Source organism: Mya arenaria, chromosome 16 (genome assembly GCF_026914265.1).
Source record: "Mya arenaria isolate MELC-2E11 chromosome 16, ASM2691426v1".
In the NCBI taxonomy this organism is placed as follows: Eukaryota; Metazoa; Mollusca; class Bivalvia; order Myida; family Myidae; genus Mya; species Mya arenaria.
This window is the reverse complement of record NC_069137.1, coordinates 50,477,713-50,503,561: the sequence shown is the minus strand read 5'-3', so window position 1 is coordinate 50,503,561 and position 25,849 is coordinate 50,477,713. Positions and strand designations below refer to the sequence as shown.

The 25,849-nt window shown below is 35.5% G+C and overlaps 1 protein-coding gene across 7 annotated transcripts in view; it reads right to left on the bottom strand.

The window, feature by feature from the left end:
* The window catches only part of LOC128222089 (probable helicase with zinc finger domain), a 35,679-nt gene extending 10,119 nt beyond the window's left edge, over positions 1-25,560 (bottom strand). The window contains exons 1-26 of one of the 7 annotated variants that reach the window (XM_052930907.1): positions 25,464-25,560; positions 24,161-24,856; positions 23,863-24,018; positions 23,010-23,438; positions 22,190-22,316; positions 19,911-19,967; positions 18,810-18,980; positions 18,275-18,499; positions 17,670-17,936; positions 17,203-17,383; positions 16,066-16,258; positions 15,741-15,848; positions 14,829-15,017; positions 14,409-14,608; positions 13,306-13,467; positions 12,578-12,803; positions 12,100-12,210; positions 11,574-11,701; positions 10,944-11,159; positions 10,609-10,779; positions 9,548-9,639; positions 6,354-6,472; positions 4,324-4,617; positions 1,879-1,986; positions 658-733; positions 88-292 (exon numbers count right to left, since the gene is read on the bottom strand). In XM_052930907.1, the coding sequence (XP_052786867.1) occupies positions 88-292; positions 658-733; positions 1,879-1,986; positions 4,324-4,617; positions 6,354-6,472; positions 9,548-9,639; positions 10,609-10,779; positions 10,944-11,159; positions 11,574-11,701; positions 12,100-12,210; positions 12,578-12,803; positions 13,306-13,467; positions 14,409-14,608; positions 14,829-15,017; positions 15,741-15,848; positions 16,066-16,258; positions 17,203-17,383; positions 17,670-17,936; positions 18,275-18,499; positions 18,810-18,980; positions 19,911-19,967; positions 22,190-22,316; positions 23,010-23,438; positions 23,863-24,018; positions 24,161-24,709 (4,760 nt within the window). In that variant the 5' untranslated portion in view covers positions 24,710-24,856; positions 25,464-25,560. Of the gene's footprint in view, positions 1-87; positions 293-657; positions 734-1,868; positions 1,987-4,323; positions 4,618-6,353; positions 6,473-9,547; positions 9,640-10,608; positions 10,780-10,943; positions 11,160-11,573; positions 11,702-12,099; positions 12,211-12,577; positions 12,804-13,305; positions 13,468-14,408; positions 14,609-14,828; positions 15,018-15,740; positions 15,849-16,065; positions 16,259-17,202; positions 17,384-17,669; positions 17,937-18,274; positions 18,500-18,809; positions 18,981-19,910; positions 19,968-22,189; positions 22,317-23,009; positions 23,439-23,862; positions 24,019-24,160; positions 24,857-25,059 lie in introns of those variants that run through there. The other 6 variants (XM_052930910.1, XM_052930908.1, XM_052930906.1 and 3 more) reach the window with 6 other exon arrangements.
* Positions 25,561-25,849: the final 289 nt, after the last annotated feature.

Sequence of the window (25,849 nt, the reverse complement as noted above, 5' to 3'; positions counted from 1 at the left end):
ACAACTTTATGGAATATTTATTCTGTATATTACACACAAAGATACCATGCGACATTTTGGTATTGTATTGCTAAAATAAGCACTTACCTGCAGCGTCCTATCAGGCACAGGGCAACAGGATCACCAATTACAATGACCAAAGACTGAGCCCTTGTAATGACAGTGTTCAACAGTTTTATGTTCGACAAGAATCCAAGATCATAGTCATCATTGTCTACGGTGTCTACGGTATTCACTGAACAGGTGTGCTTGGTTCGTACAGTGCTCATGATGATCACACGAAACTGTTTGCCTGAAATATTAAAATACAAAATGCGTAACGGCTGCATTATATTATAGAAAGTACGATACAGTAATTATACTAATTAGATAATCAACCCCACCAACACCAAAAATATTTTGCAGGATTGTGTTAGATGACAAAATTAGGTGGCTAAACATTTTAGTTTATTTATGTAGGCTTTATTTCTTAAATAGAATAATGTCGATGGTTTTAAACTAAAGCAAAATTAAATGCAAGTTCCGTCTCCATATGCTCACCAACACATAGTGCCAATTTAGTGAAATAGGGAAGAGGCTAACTCACTTCCCTTCGTATAACAACACGATATTTTAACGCTTCATTAGTGAATAAATCAAATATTAAAAATAAAGTACCTTGAACGTTTGTTACCATCTCAACCGCAACATTGTGAATGTCTCGTTTCCGTAACTCCGCCCGTATACACCATATCTTAAAATATATTCAAATCATAATACTTATGTGAAAAACTACAGAAACAAGGTCGGTAGCCAAAAGTTTAACCTATTTTTACCACTGCTGTACACTGCAATTTGTTTAATTATCAAATTCATACGTTTAAATAAATTACGGCAAGATAAAAAGAGTCCATTCATACCCTGCAGTGATATTTAACACACGTGCTTGTGTCAGTATTTGTTGTCGACTAGCAAACACTGATGATGCGAACTAATCAAATTTTAAAAAACAACATGCCGATGTGAAACACATACAAATTCTTAGGTAACCTTAAAGCAAACTGTTGTTTTAAACAATATATAGGTGAATACATGTTCATATTTTGAAATAACTACTTAAAATGTTGAAATCACATTACTCTTTTAGGACCATCAAAATGCGCTTTTGTAATGTACAGGATTGTATGTAAAATTGAATATGTTAAATAAACCAAGTATTAACATGGTTTATATTTTAAAATTCGAAAATATGGAAAACGTGTTTCACCATAAGTTAACTAATTTTCAATTAAAATGAACATTGTCCCCACCCCCAAATGGGCTTCGATTGCAGAACATATACAATTTAAGTGTAAAGAAAAACTTTTTTTTGGCAAGAGAATCCGCAACGGTACCGCCAAGAAAAAATAGAATACTGACAACGGAACCAATCACCCTTAAAGCATGTTATATAAACTGAGGGTTAATTTACCCTTGAAGCCTTTTGTTGAAAAACGTTTGAAACGCTATTAAAATTCGTGTACATCAAAGACAATATCTAAGCATGAATAAACATTTGGGGTTCCAGCCCTCAGATTTGACACCCTTCTTTATGTTGACATAAAATAGTGCATTTAACAGAACATGAACGAGCCCCTTTAAGCTCCATAGTAGGTACAAATAGATGACCACTAATACACATGTAGAATGGTAAGGTTTAGGGCATTGAATTGCATTTTGGGCCATTTAAATGTGAAACTATTTCAATACCTGTCGATTTTTGATATATTTTATAAACTAAATAATGGTAAATAAATTATGAATTACTCAAAAGGCTACTTAACGTAAGCATTTACTGAATACACACTGAACAAACGTGTTAAAAGCTAATAATGAAAAGAAATTCGTACGCAACTGAACCTGCATTTTGTATGTCGAGACAACACAGATGCTTTTTCCATCAAACTTTCCCCATTCAGGAGGCCAGTACTGGTAAAAGTGTTCAACTTGGTCTACAACTTCGTACACCTGTTTAAAGAATAACATATACAATGTTGAACTTAAAAAAACATTTAATGTCATGCCACAATATAATAAGGTCTTAAACTTGTTGAGTACTAAGGCGTATATATACCTTAAGACATATACCTTATTACTAATACTACCGCTTTACCAGTTAAGGGCCTTCTACAGTGCAAAAATGGGTGCGGATGGCTAAAAATTGAAACTTTTTAGAAGTCTATTATATTTTATTTAGTTTTGAGGGAGAAAAACAAACATCTCTTGTGACATGTTTGCGGTAATAAGAAGTTAACCAAATTTTACGTAAGAAAATTTTCTCTCTATAATTATGTTTTTTTTATCAAAATGTCCCAGACTACCTAGTTAACAAGATTTCGTTAAGCAAATACTTGCGAATACTAGTAACAGTAACGTGTTTAAATGGTAAAACAAAGTTTTATTCAAGAGTTTACGAATTTAGTTGGTTAAATTAATTCGTTGACCAGAAGGAACATTATAAACGTCCAAGAATGTAAACAAGTGATGTCACACATATTGTAGTCTGAGAACAAAGGTTCACCTGTTCAAAACTACACGTCGAAACGTTTAGTTGCTGCAATTATTTTCGTTTTTATATGAAAAAACTATAGGAACAAGCACAGTAGTCGAACGTTTAAACATACACCCAGTTTAATGGCACATGGTCAACGCCAAAGATATAGAACACAAAAACAAACAATCAGAAACCAGACTCGCATCAGGACTCGTGTGAAAATATGAATTTGTTTCTTCGAAAGCGAGAATCTCGTTGAAGGATAGATCGTAAGCTAGTGAGTTTGAGTCTTGGTTTCGCCACAGATACACAGTGGTGATTCAGTGTCGTTGATCCGATTATTTTCAAATTACTGAGTACTACAACGAAGTCGAAAGCATGTGAGATGTATGTGACTCTGCTGATGTTGTCTTTCACAAGCTTGGAGTGAATAACAGTTCGAACACCGAGAGGAAGTTTGTCCCTTTCTTGAAAGGTAACGAGTAAGAAGGAGGAACCGTAGAATTTCATTTTATAATGACATGTTGAAACATTGGAAGCTGAACGAAACAAGTATACTTGGTTGCTATGAGCGGGAACTATATGAGACTAGTATAAACGGGTAAGTTTATTTATCATCTTGTGCAAACGTAGGAGTACATGCTGGCGTTTCATTTCAGTTAAGTATTTTGAAAAGTTAGTAAATATAGCAAAAGTTCGTGACTCTTGTGATTTTTTTACAGCAGCGTTTTGAACATCATCCTAAAGGTCATAAAGGAAGTTACCCCATGGCATATCACTGTCTTTAAGATGTGCGTTCTAAAATTTGGCGAGCTAAATGACCTTTTTAAGATATTAGTATTGTTTTCTAATTCGATCCATGCTTTCATCAGTGAAGGTGATATATATAGTGTCAATTTAAAGTAGGGTCAAGACCAATTTGTTTGAGGGTTTTGACTTGATTTGCTGGTATTAGACCCATACAGACTTTTGGATCGCATTGCATGTTGCGTTTGGGTGAAAAAAGCAGCGATTGTCTTTGGGTAGGATTTAAATCTACCAACCGAGACTTAGACCATCGTAGATTTTCAAAAACACAACTGGTTTCGAAAGGGATGTCAAATAAACTGATGTTATCAGCTAGAGGTTGCCTCGCTGTTTTCGACGATGTCGTATACGTAGACTGGAAAAAGGAAAGGAAAAAAAAGAAACTGTAAGGTAAGCCGTCATTGATTACTTTCCTGCTTGAAGAAAAGTTGTAAATAACAAACTCGTTGCATACGGTCCGACGAATAAGAGAGAAACTAAAACAAAATACATTGAATACAAATATCAGAGCTATTGAGGCTTTGTATATTAAGAAACGTGATGCTCAATCCACTCTTTAATAGCTTTGAGAAAGAATCAAGTCGAGTACTAGTATCGGATCAGCAATAAATTGAGCCGACGTCGCCAGACTTGTAACTTATCAGTGAAGAAATAAGCCACAAATGGCAATTTGTTATGTTTGAAGTAATACACGACCAGTGTTCCTGGGTCCGGCTTGCAGTAAAGATCATTCTGGTACATATATACAGTGTTAGAATATGGCGCCAAATGCGAAACGACAAAACGAATGTGCGAGATACCGATAAAATACTCAAGACAACTGCCGGCTGTATGTGTGAAATCATTATGAAATGTTAAAATAAGAGTACTAAGTAAGTAGGGTTAAATCAGAATATCAGTTTGTGATTTCAAAGGGCTTGATTTTAATTTGAAAACTGTAATATTATAATGTTAATGAAAGAAAAAAATGATAAAAAGAGTCAATGTTGTTTTTTCTTGCAAACCTCGGACTCGTTGTAATATCCAGTCTTCAGATCTGGCATGATTTCTTTCCCCCTGGCAGTGAAAAACGTGAGCGGATAGTAAACCGAATGTTGTGGAGGGTTTTTGACTGCTTTCAAACGGTTGTCGTAAAACAGAGCGGATGTGAAATCAATGATCTCCTTGGTTGAGCGATAATTGTCGCAAAGGGTAACAACAAACGGGCTGTCCACGATGTAGTATTCTACAAGTCTCTCGAGCATTGATATCTGGAACTGTTCTTGCTTGCCAATCTTTGAGTAAACGTCGGGGCTTAACTGGAACAAACAATCTTATGTGATATATGGATTGGATTTTCAGGTATTGGGGTTCATCTTTATATGATAACATTTGGATCTTGCACGGTTATTAAGTCAGGAAAACCTGACGAGTATCAATGCATTGACCGACTGCGTTCATACATTGATGTTTACAGTTACACAAAAAAATTCCAATACCATCCGGAGATAATCGTACTTCAACAATGAACATGACCGCTTTTATAACAGAAAGTAAGTTAAAAGTCGTGTCAAATGGCCTTGCTTCACCAAAGACACACTCATTTTACACTAATAAAAGGTTATATAACCATTCACAAGCGTACTTTTATATTATCAAAAATAATTTATATTGGCTTGCCTTTATTGAAATAAGAACCCAATTAAATGTTCATTTATAGATCAATAACATTACAAGCAGGGGAGTGGACCTAGGACATTCACAATTTTTACTTTGTATTCAAAGAAAAATATCACGTACATGTTAAAAGTCAATCAGTATGTTTATTTATTAATTAACTATTACGTATTTTACGCGATACGGGGACAATCACGGTATCAATATCCGGAATATTGACGGCACTATATGCCCAAACTCGGCCAATGTCGACCAAACTCGGCCAATATCAACCAAACTCGGCCAATATGAGTTTCATCCGTTTTTATTGGCTACAAAACTCGCCCAATATAGGAGCTGGGAAATAGACCATTTCATTGGCTGTCGAAACCCGCCTAATCTGAGAAATATGCTGAAAATTATATTAAAAGGTAGTCATTTTGTTTTCCGTGTTTTCCGACTGTTGGAATTGCTAGCCTATTTAATACATGAACCTCTTTGTTGTACGGTGTGATATTACAGTTGTATTTAACCTGTTGGTGGATATTACGACTACAATGATTCTGTACACCGACAAAATTGACGACGAAGGAGAAATATTTGACGCTTTGGCAAACGATCTACGAAATTAAGACGAAAAGACATTCTTCCTTACACTGTGCAGTGCTTTGTTCAGAAGTATGTACAATGATACTCTAAGGATGCATTTCAAAATCAGCAAAGTCAAGTCTAGAATACCAGACACCATGAATAAATACGGCTTCAATGTGAACTTAAGGTAAGTTATGTGAATGTTTTTTTAACCAAAATGTGGCTCCATACGTAATAGGTAATTAATAAAATACTTATTTTTTAGGTGATTTCATTTTGGCCGAGTTATTTGTCCTCGGTCAGCTGTATTTGCAGACAAATAACGGGGCCAATATGAAATCACCTAATTAATAATATTATAGTATTAATATTTGCAACAAACAACGTACGTCAGACGTTATGTAATGAAAAATTTGGATTTGGTTATAATGAAGCCTGAACTTAACGACTGCTTGTTAGAAATATTCAAACTGTATTTTTTTAATTAATTATTATAATACACCAGAGAACGACTAATTTCAAACAAGAATATGACACAAACGGTTCCAGAACCATAGAAAACAAAGACATTTGATTAAAGTAAATTAAGTTTATATGTTTCTATGTAAAAGGAGGACGTTTGCTAATTGTTTTTATTTAATCGGACATCTCAGCAGAACATGACGGTATCCCGATAAGGTTACTGTTTTTTCTCAGTGTTTGTCTAAAATATAAGCGAGGGAAAATATAATAATGTCTTAAATTACAAATGGGACTTAACTACATGGGTATCGGTTTATGCGCAAATCAAGTATTTTGTTGAACAAACCTGCATATGATCGCCAGCCAGTATAATCCTTGTTTTTGGCCCTGCCAAGGAAAGTGGTATCAGCAAGTCACATTCCAGGGCTTGTGCTGCTTCGTCGATGAATATATGCGTGAAGACATCTGCAGAAAAAATACAAAAAACATTGTCAATCAGTATATAACAATATGTATTCATGCTTTAGTTTTTGAATGAAGGTGTGTGCTATAATAAACGAAACTTTCAAATGAAGACAATCAGTCAAGTTCGTACAGTATGTTCATTTAACACTTAGCTAAGACATATGTGAAGATATTTGATGAAATGATACACCTGTATATACATATATGTTCGCGTTTAATTTTAATAACTCGTTTTAGGGTGTAGTCACATTTTAAATCACTTAAGCCCAAGTCCTAGAAATAGGTTCTGGTGTCCTTATTGAGAAGTCAAGTAAACGATCTAGTAGGTGAGATATGGACATTTATACCAATATACAACTCTCACCTTGAGGACAGTTATTAACAAGAGCTGTCACAGAAACAGCGCGCTCGACTATTCCGCCGCTTCTCAGTGTAAGGATTGAAATGGTTTGGCGAAACATGCATGGATCACTGTTAGATTAGATTTCAATGCAATACATGATGTGCTGAGATATTAACATAAATGTGGTTGTATTCAAAATTTTAACCAGAATTTATAAGTCTAATAATAAAGGGCCATTATTTGCAAGATACAGTTATTAAACATGGTTATTCAAGTAGGTTGGGTGGTTGAATACCATTGTATAAAGTCTCAATGCAATACATCAAGTAGTTGCTGAGATATTACCTATGTGTGCTAACATGCAAGACCTTAACCAGAATTTTTAAGTCGCATAACAAAGGGGCAAAAATTATATAATATGAAATATAGAGTTATCTTATTTGATTAAACAAATCCCCCCTAAGCGCAATGTTGTCAGGATTATATAGACAATTGATTGCATGGGCCGAAATGACAGCCGATTTGTCACTGACATTGGATGCCGTTGAGGCAGTTTTAAGAGTATGACCATTCCAAGTGTGAGGATAGAGTGTGTTATGACCATGACCTTTGACTCTATGTCCTCAAAATCCGTAGGAGTCATCAGCTTTTCACCAACAATCTAAATGTCAAGATTGAGGGCCATGGGTGCAGGCATTGACAAGTTATCACACAGACAAGCCTTTTTCGTTCAAGGTCACTGTGACCTTGACCTTTGACCCAATGATCCTTAAAATCATAAGGGGTCATCTAAAGGTCAGACGCAGCTCCAAGTCAAGTTTGAGGGCATTGGTGCAGGCATTGTCGAGTTATCACTCGAAATATTTTCGCATTCAAGGTCACTATGAACTTGACCATTGAACCAATGACTCCTAAAATCAATAAGGGTCATCTACTGGTCAGTCCCAACTTTCATGTCAAGTTTGGTGATCATAGTTTCAGGCATTGTTGAGATATCACTGGGAGAATACTTGTTAACTTTTTGCGTAAAAGATTACTGTGACCTTGACCTTGGCCTGATGACAACCAAAGTCAAGAGGGGTCATCTACTGGTCAGGCCAAACCTTCTTATCAAGTTTGATGACAATAGGTCCAGGAATTGTCGAGTTTGCTTTCAAGGACACTGTGACCTTGACCTTTGACGTCTAAAACCTAATAAGGGTCATCTACTGGTCAGGCCCAACCTCCAAGTCAAGTTTGAGGGCCATGGGTGCAGGCATTGTCGAGTTTTCACACAGACAACCTTTTAACATTTAAGGTCACTGTGACCTTGACATTTGGCCCAATGACCCCAAAATCGATAGGGGCCATCTACTGGTCAGGCCCAACCTTCAATTCATGTTTGAGGGCCATGGGTGCAGGCATTGTCGAGTTATCACTCGCACAACCTTTTACCATTCAAGGGCACTGTGAACTTGACCTATGACCCGATAAACCCCCAAAACAATAGGGGTCATCTACTAGTCAGGTCCAACTTCCAAGTTAAGTTTGAGGGCCATGAGTGCAGGCATTGTCGAGTTATCACTCGGACAACCTTTGACCATTCTAGTTCACTGTGACCTGGACCTTTGGCCCGATGACCCCAAAAACAACATTGGTCATTAACTGGTCAGGTCCAACTTCCATATCAAGTATGACAGCCATTGGTGCAGGCATTGTCAAGTTGTCACTCGGACAACCTTTTACCATTCAAGGTCACTGTGACCTTGACTTTTGGCCCGATGACCACCAAAAACAACAGAAGTCATCTACTGATCAGGCCCAACTTCCATATCAAGTTTGATGACCATAGGTCTAGACATTGTTGAGTTATCACTCGGACAAGCTTTAAAATTCTTTTACCATTAAAGGTCATTGTGACCTTGACCTTTGACCCGATGAGCCCTAAAATCAATAGGGTTCATCTACTGGTCAGGCCCAACCTTCATGTCAAGTTTGATGTCCAGGAATCGTTCAGTTATCACTCGGACAAGCTTTGGTCTACCGACAGTTGGGAGCCTGTGAGTAAAGTTTCAATGCAATACATGATATACTTGCTGAGATATTGACTTAAATGTGGTTACATGCAAATCCTTAACCAGAATTTCTATGTTGAATAAAAATGGACATTATTTGATTATAATTCAAACTAGAATTATCTTACTTGGTTAGTTGAGTAGATTGGATGGTTGAGTACCATTGTATAAAGTCTCAATGCAATACCTCAACTTGTTGCTGAGATATAAACCTATGTGTGCTTGCACGCAAAACCTTAACCAGAATTTCTAAGTCGAATTATAAAGAGCAATTATTTGCATTGAAGGCAAACTAGAGTTATCTTACTTGGTTTATTAAGAAGTTTGGATGGTTCAGTACCATTGTATAAAGTCACAATGCAATACCTCAAGTTGTTGCTGAGATATTAACCTATGTGTGCTTGCACGCTAAATCTTAACCAGAATTTCTAAGTCGAATTATAAAGGGCAATTAATTGCATTAAATGCAAACTAGAGTTATCTAACTTGGTTAATTAAGTAGGTTGGATGGTTGAGTACCATTGTATGAATTATCAATGCAATGCATCAAGTAGTTGCTAAGATATTAACCTATGTGTGCTAACATGCAAAACTTTAACAAAGGTGTGACGCCGACGCCAGGGTAAGTAGTTTAGCTCTCCCTATTCTTAGTCGAGCTAAAAACGTGAAATGCTATACCTTCCGTCAGCTCTAGATAGGTGAGCAGCTTTGCAGTATGCAAGGTAGTCACAATAACCCTGTGTTGTAAAAGTTCGTCTTTGGTTGGAGACCTGTCAAGAAATATCAATCAGAAATATTGCAGTTAAATGTATTTTGCTTTGTTATTATTTGTCTTTGACCCATATGCCTTTAAACAAGAATTTGCTACTGGGTTTGTCCTGTTAGTTTACAAAATTACCTACTAAACACTGTGATACATAGAATTTCATCGTTGTTTAATGATAAATTATGTTGATTATTTCACGAAATGAAATATTATCGATATGTCACTAAAATAAACATTTCTCATTATTACTGTATGCTTAAAACGGATCTTAAACGGTATTAAAACATCACGCCAGTCACTTCTGAAATGACGGTACTAACTCCTTGTGACAATAACCTTTTTTACAGCAAAACGGGCTTAACATTCAAATCAAAGTATGTTTCACTGATTTTAGACACTGACGTAGGAATATCTTTTGAAACGAAAGCCAAGGCTATTGACTTATGTTTTTGAGTCATACACAACAGTCATATAGATACTTTTATCACGAAGCAGTGTAAAGACTACATGATCTTACTTCATATAACAGAATATTGATAGATATTTCGAAAAAAATCAGCCACACATGATTATTATTGACTTATCATTATTTCATCGAAAAACATAATACTATAAAAAAAACAAACGCGAGATGACAGTATAAGGATATGATATCAGTACGTAAAGGCCCATCAATAACGTTTTGGTAGTTCAGACCAGACAGAGGGACAACAATAAAAAGTAACTTAATATTCCACACTTTTAATACTAGATAGATGTAGTAAGGATGTGCCGAATAATATGTTGTTTAATCAGTCATCCAGCTTTTACATTCGCTCAATTGAATAGCTTTTGCAAAAGATGAATGATAATGAAATTGAAATCAATAATGTTCGAATTTCAGAAATATGCATCAAGTATACGCTTCTGTATATTTGTGGGTGTAAAACACGTGCTTTGTAAATCATGACTAGTAGAAAAAATTGGTTTATACCGAAATGTCCCCTTGTGTTCACCTTCCTCTTCCAGCAAACAGTACGCCAATACTGTTTCAGAAACAGTGCTTCTCCAGCGATACCTGTAGTAAATTCTCAGTGGACGGGCTTCAGGGTTACCCGTTTCCACAAATGGGTGCATGTAATCTTTGATGTATGCGTCAGCCTCGCTATCAATAGACAAGTTAAAATAATTTTGAGTTAATTAGGACAGAAGGTTATAAAACAATAAGGAGAGGTACAAAAGAGCTGTATATAGTTCAGTCGATCCACGGGCATAAGTCTACTTCACATGTGTATTTATATTTCAAGTTCAGGATGTATTTAGATATACCTGTTTGAACAAGTGCTTATAAGCACTCTAGACTTCGAGCTTTGTTTGATGATATACTTCACTGCCTGTGCAATCGTGTATGTTTTCCCCGTCCCATACGGTCCAACAATAAGAAACGGTGGCGTCGCTGATTTTAGGGTGCAGGAAGACTTTACTACGGCAGTCATTTGGTTGGGGTTAAGCTCGTCCATACCTTTGTTAACAAATCGCCTTTCCCTATAAATAGATTTGTTAAAAAACGTATGCTAACTTTATATTTATGTTTGTCGTTACAATTTGTATTGAACAAATCAGAAACGTTGGTATAGGACAATCAACTTTAGGAACATCACTTATATATTGCATATAAATGATATGTTTGCCTTGGCAACACATTGTAGTATTAGGCAGAAGCTATAAAACAATAAAAGACACTGTCGGTGATTCAAAAGTTATGCTTTCTATATTAAACTCCGCATTGTAAATATGTTCAAATGGTACACTTCAAATCTGTGCTATGAGCTTGATAGAAAAATATCGATTATTTTCTTCAAGTGCAGACAACTCTACAATAACGAATATAAATAAACCTAAACTATGTCATCCAATCGAATTACGATTGGATGTACGTCTGTCTAACGAAGAACTTACAGAACCGACGTTGCCTTTTGAAAATCTTTTGTGTTGAGGAGAGGCGGAAACACAAAATCTAACTGTCGTAAGTTGTCCACAGCCCGATGCATTTCCCAAAATAGGATGCGGTCGAGTTGAAATTGTATCTATGCAAGTACAATGAATATTTTATTCCAAAATAGTTTGTGGTAAACGACATCGTCTAACAAAGCAAACACACTATTTTTAAACATCGTTAGGTAAGTCATTTAGAAGTCCAGCATCAATAAATCAATTTCATTGTGTTTGGTATATACTATTTTAGCCCGATTGAAAACAGATGGAATCGGGTATAATACTCTCTCAAGTTCGTTATCCCGTCTGAAACTTGTATTGTGTCTTTTTTTGAGTAAAGGGAAAGTATCCCTTGTCCGGTTCGAGTCCACGACCGTTTAGGCAAGAGATGAAGAACATTTCCACAAGACCACTTTCCATATTACCATATATCATCTTCATATTATGTTTATATGGAATTAATACATAGCATAAGCTTTACAAATGATACCTCGACTTCAAATTCCTGTCTACATTGCAGTCCAAGTTCTTCAACACTCTGTCGTGACAGTTCTACGTCTATAAAATCGCGCTCTCGGTGTTCTATTCGAGCTTCATAAACCTAAAAAATGTTCATTGAAACTTAAGACTTACGAAAAACATTTTGGTAAATATTAAATCTCACACTAAAATAACAAATTCTTCTTAAAACCTATCGTGGAATATATAATTTATTTGACTTTGATGTCGAAAGAAGTAGCTGCGAATAGAAATTACGCGCACATATATACAAACAGCCTTGCCAAAAGCTCAAACATTAACGCACGGAAAAAACCCCACTAGTATCATATATTTAATTGACGCAGGATCAGAGACGATTGTTTAAGCGGTCATTCTTTATTCGGTTAGAATTATTATAAGTATTATTCAAAGACATTTACCAAATAAAATTTGTATATATTATGTAGTCGTCTAAAACTCGTACATACCGACATTTTTGTCATTGCGTCTATTCTTTTAATTGTAACAGGCGCAATCCAAATCATATGACTCTGTCTAAGGATCAATTTTCCAGCTATCGAATCCACAGACAACTCGTCGTTTAGGCCGATTCTTGCAAGCAGTTCTCCATCATTAGCAAAAAGTGTTTCAGACGTCGGATTGTCAATTGGTTCAAGACGATCTTCCAGGACCAATGAAGTCTTGATATTGAATCTACAATATGTATCCCGATGTCACGTACATGTGATACGATATACATTTACGGTGATATAGGAGTAAATTTAAAAAGGACGCCATCACGTGTCTTTCAGTGTAATGCAATTAATTTGTAAGTGTAATTACGCAGATGAGTATATGCAAACTTATTTTTAAACTTCTTACGTTTTGCAATTTAGCGTTTTGTTAGTAATTATTAATAAAGCAAATTTTAGTAAAACATAATCCTAGTGTCAAGCTGTCAAGGTAAACACATTAAATGTTAAGGCACATAGTTCAGCCCTCAAGAGATTTATGCTTTATATTCTCAACAAATGAAGATGCTGGGCGTACTTTAATATGTTCAACTTTAAAATACGTTAAGAATGTGCGGGAACTTTTCATTTTGTAGCCGTTTACAATTTGTGGCAGAAATTTGGTTAAAGAAAAGAAAACAACTTTTAGGCGTCATGCTTAGACAGGGCAGACGGAACGATAATAGAAACATATCTTGCCTTACTTAGAAATTTCCTCCAGTCTGGCCTGCTCCTCTGCATACAACATCATGTGCATCCATGCCGTGTAGTTTTCTCTACTGAGAGAATCTGGAAATTCTTTATGAAGGAGTTCTTCCAGCGGGTATTGCTTCTTAAGGCCGATCCCACGTTCATCTTCATCCGTTCTACGTAAAGAAACATATTTGAGAACCTTCTGGAATAGCTAGCAATCCTTTGGAAACATTTAGAACACCAGAAGATGGCTATGGTTAAACGTATCTTACATGGTCGCTTTTGTAAGGTTCATCCCAAGCTGCACGTAGGGTGTTTTGTGGAATCGAGGTTTACACGAGCGGCCATTGTAGATTTATTTATCTCTCACCACAGTTTAACAAAATAAAGTTAAAATGTATTCTTTTGTGCGTAGTGAAAATAATTCGTGTGTTTATGATAATTTGTGATTGTCATAAATATGCGTGCGGTTATTCAAAATATGTAAATAGTCAAATCGTGTTTTAAATAATTATAGGGATAGTGCAGCAGTATTTCTTGAATGTAGCGTTAAAACCTTTTTGGTGCCATTTGAGGCGAGAAATGATATATTTGGATTTTATATATTGCCACAAGACATGGTGCTACAAACGATGGTCTTCAACATGCGAGGTAATTGCGTGACGACAATAAAAAAAAAGTTGCTCCATATGGGTATTCTTTTATGTTTGTCCAAGGGCAGGATAAGGATTTCCAGCATCGGTAAATGTTTGGATCTAATTGCCCAAATCTTCTCGCCTTAAACTTAATTAACAATGATACGCATACCGTTTAATTTATAAGTTGTTATTGGCATTAAGTTGGCACATTGAAAGGTATGTTTACATATTTTATTGTATTGACGAGTATCTTTCGCATCCTTTTCCATACTTTTTAACATATGATGTAGGACGTATCAAACACACACATATATAGAAAAGTTATTACAAAGTTAATATTTGTCTCGTTCAGTATATGTTAGACGCTGGTCATTTACTTTTGAACTATTTTAACAGCTAGACATTTCCCCTGTAGTTTCCATTTACTTCCATTCTGTACTTATTATGAACGGTATTCTATATAATTATTTACTTACCTTTCAAAAAACTTCACAACGTTCACATCTTCTTCCTGCCACCTCCTTTTGCACTGCTTTTCAAACTTGCCGCGAACTTCATCAACGCTTGTTACAGGCGCAGATTCTACGGCTAATTGTTTTAGAAGGAGTTCTGACTTTCCAAAGTCAAAGATGATGTTTTGACAAAACGTTCCGTAAATTTCTGTTTGAAAGGCAACCTTAAAAGCAAAAAAGGTTCGTATACATGCAATGTTTTTTTTCAAAATCATAAATGTCAATTTTATATTTGTTTAGGTTGTGATATTAAACTAGAAGAGTTTTTATTTTTGGTAATTATACATGAAACAGTCTTTCAAACGTTGTTTATGTTAGGCATATTCTTTGCGTCGATATGTTCAAGTGAAATGAACAAACCTTATACAAACATGCTATACAAACCTTGATCCTATATTTGTATTGACCCTTTCGGTTAAACACAAATTTAGGGTTTGTCCACTCCTGACACTCATCTTTCAGCTGCGACCTGTCATAACACACGTCTTTTTTCTGTGTTGTATCTGTTATATTCTCTATATTGTAGTAGGTTGAAGCTTCCTGGTCAGTCAGACAAACTCTTTTAAGAGAATACTGTAATGAAATAATAAATTGTAGACATTGGTACTTCACCGGTGTTTGTTCCTTATTCTCTGTATGTGATCCGTTCAAAGAAACACCCGTAAAAAGTGAGTAGTAATAAAACATGATATAAATGTTTAACATTTCTCTTGTGACTAAATAACGTTAAACAGTTAAAATAATTTTCGGTCGAATACCGTGAGTTTGTCATAAAATTATGCTCGCTAATTCTTTATTTGTATATATGAAAGAATATATTGAAGTGAAACTCTTATTCAAAATCAATACAAACACATGTATAACAAACATAAATTTTGAGTGATACACCTTCAACTACTTACTAAATAATGCATTTATGGAAAATATTAATTACTGATAACAAGTTTATAACCGTGTATTTAATAGCTGAAAACGAAAAAATATTAAATGATTGGTGAATGCTAAAAGATTTATTCCGATATACTTTAGACTCAAAAGTAGGAATACCATGTTTTTTCTGCACCTTTCTCTCAAATCTAAATTGGTATATTTCATAGAAACCATTATTTACGACATTTATTCATCTTTTTTGGTATATCAAACCAATTGTATTATTTGTAGTATATCTTATTTGGCAGTAAGAGTGCATCTTTAAATGTTGAAATATAGATGTTGTCTTCGAACGGCTCCTTCTCATCATACGAGTAATTAGATAGATCGTATGTGAAGCACTAGATCGACGATGAAGTAATTTACCTCGCTTTTAATTTCGAAAGGCCATGAATTCTTGAACCTTTTGGTAATAGTATGTACTTTCAACTCTGAAAGAGCATCGATGCGCACAAAATCGAGTTCTGGCTTTGTCTGAAAATAGAAATAAAAGCGATCCTTTGGAAGTGAACAGTTTACCCGATTATAAAAACAACTGTCTCTGTTCACTACATCTTATTTATATACAAGTTGGAAAATACAAAATCCCGTAGCACAAACAAATTGGGATATGGTTTACAATTAAAAATAACAGTTTTTTCACATTATAACGAATAATGAATAAAATCAATTAAAAAAAACATCATCATACCGCTTTCATTTGCTTCTCTTCTTTACACATCTTGTACAAGGAATAACCCAAAGATAGATCCTCAACATTTTCACCAATATGAAGAATGAGTTGTCTCATGGATTCTAGACTCTGATTCCATTCCGTCAATTCACAGTCTGTGTGTGGTTTGATGCATTTATCTCCGTACGGACAAGCTTTCTTCTTCGAAAACCTGTATTAAATCAATACATTGGAGCCTCTCACATACACATGCATGTACGTAGACCAAAATGCCATTGGACATACGTTCAATAACATCCGTATTAAAATCGTGTTGTTTAATATTCCGAACGATAACATATTTATTCAAACAAGTTTGTAAGAAGTCCTTAGAAGTACCAATTAATTATTTCTAATTTAGTTTTTATGGAAACAGAGAAGTACACTCCAAATACATGCACGGGCACATATGTCTTTTTATAGGAATCATAAAAGTAAAGCCGAAAAACCTAAATGATAGAATTAAGGGGCCTTCCACAGTGCAAAAGCGGCTTCGGAAGGCCAAAAATTAAAACGTTTCGAAATTTGATGTTCCATTTAGTTTTGAGGAACGATCATTTTAGGGAGTAAAACAAACATTATGTGTGACATGTGTTAGTGTTATAAGGAGTGTCCCAAATTTTTCGAAATAATACTTTATCAGATTTTGAATCAAGAAGCATTCAAAATGTTTTCGAAAAGTTCTGTCGACATTATAACTTTGATTTTGTTTATAAATGCCCTAGACTACCTAATTAACAATGACTTGTAATTTATTGATGCTATCTTTTCAAACAAGAAAGATGTTCAATAAGATAATGAAAAATAGCCTGAAGACATTGTTGATTGGGTAGAACTGATAATTATGACTCAAACAATATTCATTTTGTATAAGGAAATATTGGGGAAAATGTAAAAGCTTAATGAGTGAAAATCTGATAAAGTATTGTTTCGTAAAATTTGCTCAACTCCTTATTACAGCTACATATACTATATGTTGCAACGGATATATGAATAATGCTTGATTAATATTAAATCTCAAAACTGAATGAAAATTGATTAAACGACTTTTGCACTCTTGAACGCCTCTAATTTCTATACACGACCAACTCTGAACAGGAAAACACATTTGTTTACCTTTCACACAGAGTGTACTTTTCAAGTTTAACCCCTCTAGGTGGAGACCTTTGTGTCCACTTTAAACGCTCCTCGGAGAGAAAGTTGTTCATATTGGAGTACTTTGCCTGATGGTCTGACAGTTCTGCACTTGTCCTGAACTTATTCTTGCATGAGTTACAGACAAATGTATCCTTAACATCTGCAATAAAAATATGCACTTAGTATCTGTCTACAAGCGATAATTGTCCGAATGTTTGTAGTATTTCAGTGGAACGTAAGTTGACATTAAACGCATAGTGGTAGACTCATTGAAATTCTTACAAGACCATTAAAACCTCATCAATTTGGCTTTTTGAAACCCTGGTTTTCAAAAGTACACATTGTAATGCATATAACACAGCAATGTTTGACATGAAAGCATTATTCTCCATAAGTGTATGTTACACATATTAATAGCTTTTAATGAATTAATTCCGAGAAATTACCTTCCTGAGTCATTTGAAGTTCTTTATTCTGATGTTCTAGGTGTTCAATTTCAATCAGTTCCTTTTCAATTTCGCAACTGTCTTCATTATCGTCTACATCATCCAGGAAATCGCCTGTCATCATATTGTCATTTGAAGTGGGCTCATCTCTGGCCGTTGAACTTTCATCTGAATCACTTGACGACTCAAACGTGAAGCAAATCTGGTACCGTTTTCTACCAGATGATGTTTGTAGTGTTCTCGCAACATCTGTGTTTGTACTTGCAACTGAAAAGCCGAAGAAAGTATTATTATAACACATATTTTGTTTTACTTAATGTCATACAACGTTCTTTATCGTGTGTCAACATAATATCAGGTTCGTTATGTCTAATACAGGTCTCTACACTTAGTTCGTGTGTTCGACAAAAATAGCAATAAGCATGTCTCGTTCAAAGACCACGAGAAAGAGACAGTTATGGTTAGATCCTGAGAACTCAATATATTTTCACTATATGTACGACCTAAAACGTTTTGTTAAATTGATATTTTTGTTACCAGCCAGTGAAATAAATGAATATGAATTTTTTAACGCAAAAAAAACGAAATTCGATTTTATACAATACCTATCGCGTTAACAGATTTCAAAAAGTCCTCTTCGTAGATCACCACGTCCAATTGAACGTTTTCTAAACCAGTCAGGCGCCTAACTTCATTTTCTACTGCTTTAAATGCCTGTGTTAACTCATGTGCAAGACATTTTTCACAAAGGTCAACCCAGGTTTGCAAAGACTTGCATCGTACATAAATAGCTAAACATTCTGGTTTAAATGCTGTTATTTCGTTTCCATCTGAAAAGTACACATAATAATGTAAATTAACTAAAATGATATGAAATGGGCTTCGAAGAGAGATGTTTGGTCTATGGACAAAAACGAACACATTTTAAAAGATATATTTTAATTTAATAATTTTAGGTTATTATCATTATATTATGATATGACATAAGCAAAAGTAGATTGAATAAATACAAAACTTTTTTTCTATCAAACTTAACCTTTTTCCTAAACAAAGCATCAAGCGTCACAAACCAAACATAGCATTTTCAAACAAACCCACCTAAACACAACGAAGATAATATATATAATGAGCGTAACTTACCTTTTCCAATTTCATTCAATGCCATCGTTAGACAATGTCTTATTTGCGTTCTCTTTTCAGGGGGAATTGTCTCCATATTTACAATGCTGTTACATATGTCAACAAGCCGCTGTGACAGCTCCTTTTCACCATTTCTGTCAGTTTTAGTGATTTTAACTGTCAGCCTCTGTTCTGAGAAACCAAGGAAGATAAATTGTAAAATCCTTTCTTGAGAAATACCATTACACAACAAAATTCGATTCATAGTTCAAAACAAAATCATATAATTTGAAAATAATATGTAAAGCTACAAGGATTCTTGACCTGATCTTTCAAATTACATGATACATTTCACTCGATTTGACTGAGACTGGTTCCTTGACAACGACCGGAAATTATTCATGGCGCATGCGTTGGTGCCCTGCTTGCATCTACGATATAGTTGCGTTGCGTGGGTAAATTTGTTCGTATATACACATACTAGCTGGCATGTATAATTATTGTAAACAAATTATAAACATTGTTTTTTAGCATGCACGGCTCTATGGGACGATATTTGACTTCCGTTTCACCTGTATCGTGATAGATATATTGTTTCTCTTAAGCACACGTGTTGATTTTATGATGCAATAGCGGGATAATGCATTTTAGTCTGGAAAATTTCGGTGAAATTTGCGGGTAGTTGGTTCGTCGGTTAAAACAGATATGATAACCCATGACAGTACATTTAAGAATTTCGATTGATGGGTATTGTAAGACCACCATGGCTGGAGAAATGCCATACGTCATTATATTAATACATGTAATGATATATACGCACGAATTATGGTTATAATACGTATTTAAGCGCAAGAACAAGTAATAGTATATTCAATAAATTCGATTTCTTATTTAAACATACGCTCAAAAGAGTTAAACGACATTTAAAACAAATGTTTTTTCTTAATCTATCGCATATTTCGAGAACGAAAAAGGACAAAACACGTCATTTCGTATATTATTGCATTATGAAGACGATTGCATTCCTTGCATTTATCAATAATAATGCTCGATGCAAATGTCAGAGACTATTTTGGATATAAACATGAAAATCAATTATAATAGTTATTGTTACACACAGACCTGGTACGGTTGTCTGAGCATCTATTCGCCGAACCCGTTCAAGAATTTCTCTGACCTCTGAAAAACAAAAAAAGGTATATGTGCATACTAATTATTACAAGAGATGTTTGTCAAACATTATGACCCCTCCCCCTGATTATATGGACAATTGAATGAAATATGCATGGACCGAAATGACAGCTGAATTGTCACTGGCATTGGATGCCGTTAAGGCAATTTTAAGATTTTGACCATTCAAACTGTGAGGATAGAGTTTGTTATGACCATGACCTCTGACTCTATGAAATCAAAATTCATAGGAGTCATCAGCTGGTCACCAAAAATCAAAATGTCGAGTTTGAGGGCCATGGGTGTAGGCATTGACAAGTTATCACACAGACAAGCCTTTTTCGTTCAAGGTCACTGTGACCTTGACCTTTGACCCGATGACCCCTAAAATCATAAGGGGTCATCTACAGGTCAGACAGAACTAAAGTCAGGTTTGAGGGCCATGGGTGCAGGCATTGTCGAGTTACCACTCGAAACATTTTTGCATTCAAGGTCACTGTCAACTTTACATTTGACCCAATGAGTCCTAAAATCAATACGGGTCATCTCCTGGTCAGGCCCAACTTTCATGTCAAGTTTGATGATCACAGGTTCAGGCATTATTGAGATATCTCTGGGAGAAGATGTTTAACTTTTTTAAGTTAAAGGTTACTGTGACCTAGACCTTGGTCTGATGGCCCCCAAAGTCAACAGTGGTCATCTACTGGTCAGGCCCAACCTTTATGTCAAGTTTGATGACCATAGGTCCAGGAATTGTCGAGTTTGCTTTCAAGATCAATGTGACCTTGACCTTTAACCCCTAAAATCAATAGAAGTTATCTACTGGTCAGGCCCAAATCAGGGCCATGGGTGGAAGCATTTCTGTGTTATCTCTCGGACAACCTTTTATCATTCAAGGTCACTGTAACCTTGACCTTTGGCCCGATGACCCTTAAAATCAATAGGTGCCATCTTCTGGTCAGGCACAACCAAAAAGTCAAGTTTGAGGGCCATGGGTGCAGGCATTGTCGAGATATCACACGGACAACCTTTTACCATTCAAGGTCACTGTTGCCTTTGACCTTGGCCCAATGACTCCCAAAACAATATTGTTAATTTACTGGTCAGGCCCAACCTCCAAGTCAAGTTTGAGGGCCATGGGTGCAGGCATTGTCGAGTTATCACACGGACAACCTTTTACCATTCAAGGTCACTGTGACCTTGACCTTGGGCCGATAACTCCCCAAAACAATAGGGGTCATCTACTTGTTAGGCCCAACCTCCAAGTCAAGTTTATGGGCCATGGGTGCAGGCATTGTCGAGTTATCACACGAACAACCTTTTACCATTCAAGGCCACTGTGACCTTGACCTTTCGCCCGATGACCCCGAAAAACAAAAGGGGTCATCGACTGGTCAGGCCCAACCTCCAAGTCAAGTTGGAGGGTCATCTGTGCAGGCATAGTCGAGTAATCACTCGGACAACCTTTTACCATTCAAGGTCACTGTGACCTTGACCTTTAGCCCGATGACCCCGAAAAACAATAGGGGTCATCTACTGGTCAGGCCCAACCTCCAAGTCAAAATGAAGGGTCATGGGTGCAGGCATTGTCGATCTATCACACGGACAACCTTTTACCATTCAAGGTCACTGTGACCTTGACCTTTGGCCCAATGTTCCCAAAAAACAACAGGGGTCATCTACTGGTTAGGCTCGACTTCCATATCAAGTTTGATGACCATAGATCTAGGCATTGTTGAGTTATCACTCGGACACGCTTTAAAGTTATTTTACCATTAAAGGACACCTAGGGGTCATCTACTGGTCAGGCCCAACCTTCCTTACGAGTTTGATGACCATACGTCCAAAAATTGTTGATTTATCACTCGGACAAGCTTTGGTTTACCGACAGACCGACCGACCGACATGTGCAAAGCAATATACCCCTCTTCTTCGAAGGGGGGCATACAAATACAAATACTAAGCACCGGAGCTGTACTGAATATAATGAGATTCTAGCATCATACTCCATATCTTTTTAATTTGAATATATCACGAATGTGCGTGGTCATAGTGCCTACGGGAAAAAATGGGCGGTGTAAATGTTGAGTGATGGATACCTATTTATAAAATAACACAACTGTACCACACAAAGCTGGTATCATACCAGTGTCATATTTATTTAATTTAAAATTGCTAAATGTAACTATATTTGTACAGAACCAAGCCTTATAAAAAGTATAAAAGCTAACCGTTGCTTGATTCGAGCACAGCTTTCTGAGTTGACAATGTCGCTGAATGCGTTTCCTTGCCTGTTGCATGAACATCTCCGACTAAATCGTATGTCTCTTCCAAGACTTTACTTTGTCGTTGCTGTTCCTTTACGAAAAACAAAACAGAAAAAGGTTAACTATTGCGTTTTTTAATGTTGCATTATAAATACGTCTTGCAAATATTATAAAAAAGTAATCCGATAAAAAATATTTTGGAATTTATTATTGACAGCTGCGTCAGTTTTTTACCAAAACTGGAGCCGCATTTAGGCTCCATTAATAATAAATAAGTGTAGTTTTGCACAATAAATTGACCCAAAATTCGGAAAATATTTTGTTCAACTCAAGACAAGTTAACAAGTACTGATATGTTCAAATGCAGTCTAGTTCTCTGAAAAGTGTTCTAAACCAATGCTCTCATAGGGGGATTTGCTTTCTCTGCTTTGTTGCGTTTGAATCGTAAGTTGTTCCTTTTTTGGTAGAATTGAGTATTTTTTCTACAGATTATCCTATGTAGATCGTTATTAGGAAGTATTTATGTCAAATGCTACTGTATGATAAAGGTCGTATGTTGCTGGAGAAAATAAATGAATCAAATTCCCGTAACACCATTGTGAATATGGATATTTAGGCTAACTAGGTACTACAGTATTCCTGTCACTGCCATGTATTTCAATATTTGAAAAAGCTTGCTGAACTTATTCAATTTCACATCAATGTGTTCATATGTGCAAAAGATAAGGTTTAAGTCATGTATACATTTATGTATGTATATACATATCAGGGAATGATATATTACCTCTGACAATGAACGCAAAACATTTTGTTGAGAAAGAAGTCCCGTTTTGATTTCGTCTAAATCTGATCTGTGCGTTCGAACAGTCTCCTTTACTTTAATAATTTCATTTTCCACTTTCTGAAGTGTAGTTTCTATGCTGTTGTAGTGCTTTTCTTCAGCAACAGAGAGCTGAGCTAGTTCTTTTTCTATTTTATCTTTTACGCCTGCTGTTAAAATCGTTTTCACATCTGTTTCATCGTCTTTTGTTAAAGGCATGTTCTCTGTTTTGTCACTGTCTGAAGTGAAAGGCGTCTTAACTTCTGTTCGTAAAGTATCTTCCTCTGAAAGATTTAGCTTCAATTCGATTTCTCTTTCAATAATTGCTTTCAATGCATCCTTCCTCATATTGATATCGTCCTGGGATGTGATTGCAAGTTCATCGGTTTCAAGCTGTCAGATATAAGGGATCATGTTAAAGTTAAAGGCTCACATAAAATATCGTTCAAAGGATGTTTTCTTTTTTAATCAACTAATCTTTAAAAGTTGTTCTTTTCCAAACATATTATTCCTATTGAACTGATATAGCACTCGATTAGTTGTATCCTATGATAGTTCAAACTTGCTTTCAGTTCATTGAGTATCGAGTGCTTGGTTATTGTTTCCATTTGTTCCAGTCTATTGGTAAATTGCATGCATTGTAACTCCAGATATTTATTGTACGTATATTTATTAAATCATTATAATAATAGAATATATATAATGGTCAACTATATCCCATATACCACTGAACTACAAGGTTAGACATACGTCTTACTCTTATTTCGGGTACAGCACGACAAGATGCTATCACCGCTAATAAATGATAAAAAAATACCCTTTCGAGAGTTTTAAGCTCTTTCTGTGCAGCTTCATTCTCTTCCAGTTCGGAATGTTGCAAAATTTGTTTCATGTCTTTGAGGTATTCTTTCAGTCGGTCGTTACTGACTTTGAGATCGCCTGAATGAAGTATGTCATTCCGGTAATCTTTGACCTGCAATGGAATGTCCATATGTGGCCACAATGCTGTGTGCTCATAGCACAAGATAAACAAACAACAAATGAAATTCATTAGACCGTGGTAATGAGTGCTTTTCAAACATGGGATAAACAACGTTTACTGTAACACCACTCACCTTCTTTAGCAAGTCGGAAATATCATTGAAAGAAGCCCTTAATCGCCTGTTATTTAAACAGATACTAATCAGCCCAGACGCATCAATTAGCGAAATTGACCTTTTGTTTTTGTATCCAGGTGTTGAAATAAAACATTTCATGAACTCGAAACTGTTGGTCGACCATAATTCAACTGAAGTATTGCACCAAGATGGATCATGCTCAAAATGTTCATCAGTGACACAGTCATAGAATATTCCACAAGCCCCACCCTCGGGGCAAACTCGCTTGTCACTTTGCCGTTTGCAATTACAATAATTGACATGCCTTTGGTTACATCGCTTTTTTTCGAGCGCATGGAGCGGCAACAGGTTGCATAATTGACATTTATCACACGTGAACGTGCTGATTTTGGCTCTTCGTTTCAGGTATTTCACAAATGTTTTATATTGATCTTCAGTGGACGTCGTAACATAATCCAATAGACCATCCCTTAAGCAGCGAAGACCAATCGACGATCTCACCCAATTTCGGAATTGTCCAAGCTTAATTTGGTTTTCTAACGTCATTTTGATGGTTCTTCAACGTCATTTATAGCTTTTTTAGTTAACAAGCCGACCAACTCAACCATCATTTATATCCGCTTATCATTATTGGCAGTGAATTGGTTAAAACGCCGCTTAATTACAGTTAAAGTATAATAACTTTCATATTGTCTGAAATAAAATAATCAAATGTATGATTCTTAACATATTTTGGCTGAAAAATGTAAAACCCTGTTTTATGAATGTAGGTCAATGCATGATACTTATCTAATTACAAAACAGTATAACCTTACATTTTTTAACAACAAACCTCGTTATGATTATTTTTGTGTAATTACAAGGTTAAAAAAAGTAGTTATCTAAGTGACATGTACCCTAGGTATAAGTCCATCTAGTCACGTATCCACTAAACATGGTTTTATTGTTTCAAACAATATAAGATCATTTTAAATATTGGAATCTATTTATAGCAGTTTACCTGTCAATTAATTATGTCACTCAATAGCAATAAACTACCAACAACCAATTTGAACTACTAAATCCGAAAACGATATTTACAGAAATTTCCCGCATACTATTAATTGTATTTTTGACTTAAATCATCACTAAAAACGCTAAGATTTATTCTCTAAATAGCTCTTTCAACGCAGTATCCGAATGAATTTAATCCGAATATACATTAATACACTTTCGATTTCGTTTATCATTGATTCGACGCTTTAAAAATGTAAATCCAAGAAATCAATATGTATTTAACATCTCTGATTACATTGATTACCAAACATTCATGACTAAACTCCAAACTGATCCGGAATAATGCACTTTGTTTGTTAAATGCGTAACAGATTCTACCATAACACTATACCGGAAGTCAGTGATGCATGCCCTTGTTGAGTACATGTTACGATTATTTCCTAATAAACTATTGCTCTATACGTTTATGACATTTATCTGAATTTTAACTGTTATAAGTATGTTTTACAATTTATACTCGATTCAATATCGTATAAAGGTAAACTTATACTGCATCATTTAATTTATCATTGAGTTTGAATCTTCAACTAGCTATAAATAACTTAATATGCAAATGTACATTTCATTCTTCCGTCAAATAACAATGTGAGACGCGCTTATTTTGGGGATAAAATGTAAGATCTACTTAAG